Source organism: Kryptolebias marmoratus, linkage group LG8 (genome assembly GCF_001649575.2).
Source record: "Kryptolebias marmoratus isolate JLee-2015 linkage group LG8, ASM164957v2, whole genome shotgun sequence".
NCBI lineage: Eukaryota > Metazoa > Chordata > Actinopteri > Cyprinodontiformes > Rivulidae > Kryptolebias > Kryptolebias marmoratus.
In genome coordinates, this window is record NC_051437.1 from 63,005 (window position 1) to 70,950 (window position 7,946).

Below are 7,946 nucleotides of genomic sequence, written 5' to 3' on the forward strand. Positions count from 1 at the left end.
ATGGATGGATGGATGGATGATGGATGGATGGATGGATGATGGATGGATGGATGGATGGATGGATGGATGGATGGATGGATGGGTGATGGATGGATGGATGGATGGATGGATGATGGATGGATGGATGGATAGATGGATGGATGGATGGATGATGGATGGATGGATGGATGATGGATGGATGGATGGATGGATGATGGATGGATGGATGGATGAATGGATGGATGGATGGATGGATGGATGGATGGATGGATGGATGGATGGGTGATGGATGGATGGATGGATGGATGGATGGATGGATGGATGGATGGATGGATGGATGGATGGATGGATGGATGGATGGATGGATGGATACACTGATTAGATTAGCCTTTGTCCAGAATCTGGTTTGAGATTTAAACTTTTGTTTTTGTTTTTCTTCTTTTAAATTAATTTCCTCTGCGTTTTTATAGAGACCCTGTCTTATTGCTCAAAGTTGCTTTAATTTTTTAAAAAATTTTTAAAGTGCAACTTTGTCAACATACAGAGGGATATACTTAGACAATGTCAAACCATCAAAAAGCAGGATGACATTTAAGGTGATGTAAGAAGCAAAGAAAAACAATGACACATTAAAGAATTTCCTAGACAGCACTTCTATGGTGCCCTTCAGTATATTAACAGCTAACAAGTCAGCTTGTTTTCCCTTTGTTTAACTAGGAAGGTCCCATCAAAATAAAGCAGCTTCTTAAAGGGAGAACTGAGGAACCTGAGACTGATTTATCAGTCATCTGCTTTTCCCACACAGCAACAACTTCTCAGGGAGTTAGCTAGTTTTTATTATATTAGTCCCTGTTTACTAAATAGTTCATTTTAATTTCAGTCGGGTAGAATCAGCTTCAACGCCTCTTATTTTATGGTCAGACTTATTTTTAGGGTTAGAATTATTTCATGTAGTTGTAATTTGCATTTATGTCAAAAATCAATGGATTTTTATAATAACCTAAATTTGTGCACTCTGTCCAGCTTCTGCATTTTTAAGTTAGAAGAGTAAATTGTTTGTTTGTTTGTTTGTTTGTTTTTGCATTGTCACCTTTGTGTTGTGGATTAACTTATTGAACTCTTCTGCTTCTTACAGGGTTTTAAGATGAGTTTTATTGATTCCATGCTCTCTTGAGAAGACTTTAATTTTGATTAAATAAAAACCACCCAATTTCAGTATTTTACTAAAAAATCCTAAACCAAACTAGTCTTCAGAGAAAACCAATAAGCTCTCACAAACAAAAAGTATTTTTCCCACAGAATGGAAGTTTATCAATAAATGATATAAAACAATAAATTAATAGTTCAGAGGACAGCAGAGTAATTCAGTTTCAGCATAAATATGATGAACTACTAATCGGCTTATTCTTTAAGAGCAATTGGGGTAAAATTCCTACAATTCCTGGACTGATTTTTTTTTTATTTCAATAAATATCCATTTACTGGTTCCCTACTCATCAACCCCTTAATATTATGTCCCAAGTGTTGTAGGCATTGAAAAATACTGAATACCATTTGACTGTTTTTCTTTTGTTTCATCACAATTTTTGATTTTGGTGCTCCTCCTGCAGCTTTGAAAAATACATCAAAATCTGAGCTTCAACTGGGAATAGTATGCTATTAAATTTGGTAGCAGTACATTGTATAAATGGACAAAATAAAAAATAAACACCAAAACACGTCTTCATGAGACGTTGTTGAAACAGGTGAGAAAATCCAGCCGTCTGTGGCGTGCTCTACTTCACAGAAGAAACATCATTCATAAAATAAAGTCACTTAAATTTGGGCTTTCCATCTCTTAACTGGCATGTTTGTATCTTTAAAGGGTTTTACACCATAGCAGTTTAAGTTTGGTCATTTTTGGAGATTTAGAGTGCGATGATGTTACACACTTCAACATTTGAGCTGTCTAAACTTTCTAAACTCTTCTTATAACCACAAACTTCACACTTCTTATACAATTTATACTGTACATCAAAATGTAGGTATTTGTTGTCTTCTTTCAGTCAGTGTGTCTCTCAGTGTTTTAAACTTATGGTTTTCTCTTGTTCCATTTTTATTGTATCTGAGCTTGGAGTTTTCTCTTTAAAACTGGAAGTCAGGGTCTTTTTAAAGTTGTCTCCTACAGAAAACACGTATCAGTTTTCTTAGGTTTCACAAAGACTGTTCGAGACTTATTTTTCTGTCTGCCTCTCACTAATTTGGCAGTCACGAAGTGACAACACAGTCCGGTGGTAACCATGGTGACCACAATGAGCCACTATGAGCAGCTTTAACATTTCTTTTGAAGTTTGTTCTCTTTATCCTTCTTATCTTGTTGGGCTTTAGAGAAGAAATTAAAATTCAACCTTCCTGGTAAAACTTTCAGGTTATCTTTAAGAATCGCATTCGAAAGTATTATAAATATTGTTTTTTACCCGTCTTGTAAAATTTCATTACAGCATCCTCAAAAAAATGAATATATGGGAATATTGAGAATAGATCTTATCTGGTTATCTTTTTAAAAATGTATTAAATGGTATTATTTTCTGTTTAATTTGTAAAAATGAGTTTGTGTTTTAAGTCGCTGATGTGATCGATGCTGGGCCCTTGCAGCTCTGTGGTACCGGGTGCACCAGCTGTTAAAATGACCCATTTGCTGGCGGAAGGGTGGACTGGTGGTGTTGCATTCCTGCGGAGGATTTGACCTTTGACCTGCTAGTTGCATTCCAGAGTGACTCGTTCCTGCAGCAGCTTCACTCTGCCTCAGCAAACACTGTTTGTGTCTAGGGCTGATTTAGAGACGAACCCAGCAGCAGCAGAGACAACCAAAAGGAGCACGGCAGCGCTGTCCTCTGCTCGTCTTCTTCGTACACGTAGGCAACTTAAAACGCAGTTAGCCATTTTTTAGCAGCTGAAGCGCCGTCGTTACTGGTTTCTTTGCAGATTGTCCGCAGACTGCAGCGCAGAGGAAATGAAGGACAAACAAAAGAGAAAGAAGGAGCGGACCTGGGCCGAGGCAGCTCGCATGGTGAGCCTTCTTTTTACTGCAACAACAAGCTCTGTGGAAATTGTGTGCGTTTTAATGTGAGTGAAGCGTGTTTGTGTCTGAAAACATCCTTCATGAGCACATCCTCTCTGGCCGTTTTGTTTGCTAGGTAGCAGCAGCGATATTATTTTCAGTATGAACCGAGCCAGACTAATTGTGTTTTGTTAAAAAAACAACCGAGAGCATACGTTTTATCTTGACACACGATCGTCTTATTTGTTGCTGTAATAAAACGACGTAAAGCAACACGACAACGCTTGCTAACACGTTAGCGATCCATCCTGGTTTGAGCTCTTTGTTCGCTAGGCTGTTAGCTTAGCTCTGCGCTAACCCTCTGATAAGCCTCAGTAAATCTTCAAATTTACAGTAGCTTTACTTACACAGGGTCCCAATGAATTATGAAACGTTACCCTGGTAGATTTTCATGGCGAATCTAGCCTATGCCTTGGATATTACCACAGCAAATATCGTTACATTATGGAGCACGTTAGCCTGAGCTAAGCTATTAGCTAGCTAGGCTAACTTATAATTCAGACTTAAGGAGTTTCCACTAAAATTAAAGTAGAGTCCCGTTTAAAAGCAGCCGATGTTTTAAAAACGTGACGGATTCAATGAGAAGTAAAGTGTAGTAACAAGTGGGGGTTTATTTGGTGTGTAAATGTGCTCTGTCAAACATGATGCTACATTTCAGACAGCGAAGGCCGTTTGTTTTCAGTGGTTTGTTTAGATGGGCCCTTGTTTGTTGCTATGCACGTTGCAGCTCGTTTAAAGGAAGAAAGAAACAGCAGTCGTTTCTCATCATTCAGGCTACTGGAATGATTATTAAAAAATAAATTTGTTTGGAGATGGAAGGAGCTTAAAGTTGATTTTTATTTTAAATGAGATGGGTTTGTCTCGAATTGTCTGAAATATGCACTGGATGTTTCAGTACTTTCAACAATCCTCAGTGGTTTTACATATTTGGTATAGCAAACATCATTATGTGTGTTAAGTGCATGTTGAGTTGATGACATGATGTGTTTATTTTCTTCAGGTTAATTTCCTACTATGACCTGATAGTGATATATTCACTCAGTCTACCAGGACATGGCAAATCCATAAAAAATAAAACTGGACTTCTGTTCTGTAGTTGAAGATGTTTCACTTCCCATCTGGGGAGCTTTTTCAGTTCAAAACTGAAGAATGAGTTTGAGCTTGAAGCTGATCAGATGCTTATCCTTGTTAGCTTGGTTCACAAGACGGATGTTTTGGTCACATGAATGAAGGTGTGAATTAGATTTAAAATGACTGGGTAATCAGGCTTAATGCTTTATTGCAAGTTTTAGAAAACTGAAACCTGAGACAACCACCTCTGTGTAACGTTGTTTTATTTTCTTGTTAGTCTTAAATGGCTTCCTTCACCCCCTCTCAAACCATGTCTTCTCAGTCCAAAATCTGAACATTTTGGTCCTCAGAGTGTCCCTTATCCTTGAGGTGTAGGTGAACAGCTGAGTCCTGTCCAGAAGATGATCTGGTTCTCCTCTGTTGATTCATGCGTCTGTGGAGAAGCTGTTTGGTTTCTCCAATATAGAGTTCTGAATATTTCTCACTGCACTGAACTGCAGACACCACTCTGCTCAGTTTGGGTTTGGGTGTTTTGTCCTTAGGGTGGACCAGCCTCTGTCTGAGAGTCCTGTTGGGTTTGAAATGTACTGGGATGTTGTGTTTGGAGACAATCTTTCTGAGTTTCTCAGATATTCCAGCAACATAAGGGACAATGTTTTTTTCATTTGTTCTCCTCCTTCTTCTGTTCACTGTTTTTTTTTTTTTTTTTTAAGTTTTCCTCGCTGACTTGACAAAAGCCCAGTTAGGATACCCACATGTTTGGAGGGTTTTTTAATGTGATTTTGGTTCTTTTCCTTCACTTCTGTCTTTGTGGGGACGTGTTCAGCCCGATGCTGTAGAGTTCTGATGACAGAAAGTTTATGTTCCAGAGGGTGGTGAGAGTCAAACAGAAGGTACTGATCTGTGTGGGTCGGTTTCCTGTAGACCTCATTGTTGAGGCTTCTATCTCTTTCCATGTGCACCAAACAGTCCAAAAAAAGGCAGCTTGCTGCTATTAGCGTCATCTTGAGTGAACATGAGTTTATTTGTCTGGTGAGAGCTTGTTCTTCTTCTGCTTAGTATTGTCCACATGTCTGAACCAGTGGATCTGTGTTGTTCCCTTGAAGGAGCTCAGGGCTCTCTTTTTCACTTTTTCTACATAAAGATCGGTCCATTGTCAAGGTGTTAACTATAGCTAACTATTCTACAGCACATCTGTTCAAAAATCAGCAGACTGTACATTTTAAGCCTCTTATGTGTATAGAAATGTAATGTTTGTTACCGAGTTTCTGAGGCTGACTATCTGTGTTCTAGGTTCTGGAGAACTTCTCTGATGCACCAATGACTCCCAAACAAATCCTCCATGTCATCCAGACCAAGGGGCTGAAGGAGATGAGGTCATACACACAGACACAAACTATCACAAATGGTTGTTAAACACCTCATTGTCAAAGATTAATCAATACTGAACTAGTGTGTAATTAGAAACAAGTTGGATTATTATTTCAGTCTGTACTGACAGCTGCTCAGGAGTACTGACTCCTCCATTGTTCACTATACTAACTGCAACAACAGCACTGAGTTGCTGCTGTCATCAGCTTTAATTTAACTTCTAATCCATATTAAGGCTCCAGACATTTACTCACATTTTCCAACCACTTTTCAGAGAATATTTTTCAGCTAAATGCACCAATGAATTAGAAATGTAACCAATTTCTTTGTTTTGTTTCGCTTTCCCCCTGTCAAATATTGTTTGAAACTCCAAGAGGATGTCTTTCTGTGTGTTTGTGGGATTAAAATGGCACGGAGAGTTGAGACATTTTCACAAAAAAATTCTGTGAAATGACCACAAAGACTAGTTTGTCTTTATGTCATCTGATGTTTCACAAATCACCAATGGAGCCGGCCACGTCCCGCACAAACACAATGCATCGATTTTAAAAGCAAAGCAAGCATCGTGAAAAAAAAAGAGGCATGCAGCAGAACTCTGCTGCGTTGACGTGGGGCGCAGTGCATTAAATGTGTGATAAATTTCTTCTTTGTGTCTTTTATAAAACACGATGAATTCATTCAGTTTAGACATTCTCTTTGTGGCTAAGCAAGTTTTTTAAACTAAATATAAAGTTGGTGTGCATCATCATCAATCTTTCCTCAATAATAAATTGGTTTGTTGTTTCATTCTGCAACTGGGTGGAGGCACAGACCATATATTATCCCTTCATCATATTATTGAACTACAAAGTCATGTCATCCATCTATCCAGAGACTTTTTCATGTGTCAATCATTACAGCTCTTATACTGTCTTGTTTCGCGACACAAAGGCACATCAGGGGTGGGTTGGCTTCAACCCCCCATGTCACCTTGCCCATTCACAAATTGCACTGAGGCAACCAAAAAGCATCAAAAACATCAGTTAGCTGTTGTTGTTTCAGCAAGCACCTCACTGTTTTGCTCCCTATGTTGAGTTTTTTTTTAAGACCAACAGAGTTTCTGATGTGGGAAAACTTTTCTAGGACCCCCTAATATATGTTCTGTTTTTTTCCTCAAATTCTGTGTTGTTTTTTCTGAATTCCCCTGTCTGTGAGATCTTTAACTCAGAGAGTTGAAGAGAGTTTTTTAGATATCCCACAAGAGTTTGGGGACATGGAATCCAAATGGACCATGTTCAGGGACTCCATTACAGAAGTGGCTTTCAGGAGCTAAGGCCAGAAGGTCATTGGTGCAAGTCATAGCAGCAACTGAAGGACCTGCTGGTGGAGCAGCAGTGATGAAGGCCTCAGGCTGAATTAGGTGACCTTTAGGGCTTGCCTGTCCCAGAGGATTCCTGAAGCAGCTGACAGGTACAGGGTGGCCATGGCTGTGATATTTGGGCATGGGAGGAATCTGGGGATGCTACAGAGAAGGACAATCAGTTGACCTTAAGGTTTTGGCAAACTGTTTAATTCAGAAAAGCGGGGCCCTGTCTCATGCTGTTCTTGGTTTGGATGGGGATCCTTGATAGTGGATATTGTTAGATGGTTGAAAGAACACTTTGGAGAACTTTATCTGGCTATCATGTTTATCTTTTGAGGAGGTAGAGGCCAGTGAGTAAGTTACAATGCAGGGTGTCAGGAGTGGACAGGATTCCTCCTGAGATGGTGAAGGTTCTGGATATTGTGGGGCTGTCATTGTTGATCCATTCCTTAAATGTTGCATGGAGGGTTGGGACAACACTTGCGGCGGGGTGATGGTTCCCAGTTTTCAAAAGGAGGACTGGAGAGTGTGTTCCATTTATTGAGGGATCACTCTTCTCAGCTTCCCTGGGAAAGTTTACTCCAGAGTGTTGGAAGAGAGGCTCTGACTGATTGTTGAACCTCGAATTCAAGAGGAGCAGTGTGGCTTTTGTTCTGGTCGTGGAACAGTGGACCAGTGGACCAGATCTTCACCCTTGCAGAGTTGCTAAGCGGATCACAGGAGTTTGAATCTTCAGGGTGTACACGTTTTGTGGGTTTGGAGAAGGATTTTGGCCATGTTCCCGAAAGCAAAGTTGAGAAACTGAAGTATCTGAGAGTGTTGTTCACAAGTGATGGTAGGATGAAGAATCAGAATCACTTTATTGCCATTGCCAGTAAACAGGTTACAGGCTAGGAAATCATTCTGGTGTACTGGTGCAAATAAAACAAATACAAATGAATAAGTAAACAATGAAACAAGAAATGAGTTAAAGTGTACATGTGCATTATGGCAGGTGGATGAAGTGGCTGTGTCGTGCTAGAGTCAATTATCTGTTGTTCAGCAGTTTAGTGGCAGAGGGAAAGAAGCTGTTCATGTGGTGGG

The 7,946-nt window shown here is 39.6% G+C and overlaps 1 protein-coding gene across 2 annotated transcripts in view; it reads left to right on the plus strand.

Moving 5' to 3' along the window:
- The first annotated feature begins 2,685 nt into the window (after positions 1–2,685).
- The window catches only part of asxl1 (ASXL transcriptional regulator 1), a 25,555-nt gene continuing 20,294 nt past the window's right edge, over positions 2,686–7,946 (plus strand). The window contains exons 1-3 of one of the 2 annotated variants that reach the window (XM_017438828.3): positions 2,686–3,028; positions 5,444–5,526; positions 6,840–6,842. In XM_017438828.3, coding sequence (XP_017294317.1) covers positions 2,972–3,028; positions 5,444–5,526; positions 6,840–6,842 — 143 coding nt within the window. In that variant the 5' untranslated portion in view covers positions 2,686–2,971. The remainder of the gene's footprint in view (positions 3,029–5,443; positions 5,527–6,839; positions 6,843–7,946) is intronic. The other variant, XM_025002153.2, reaches the window with a different exon arrangement.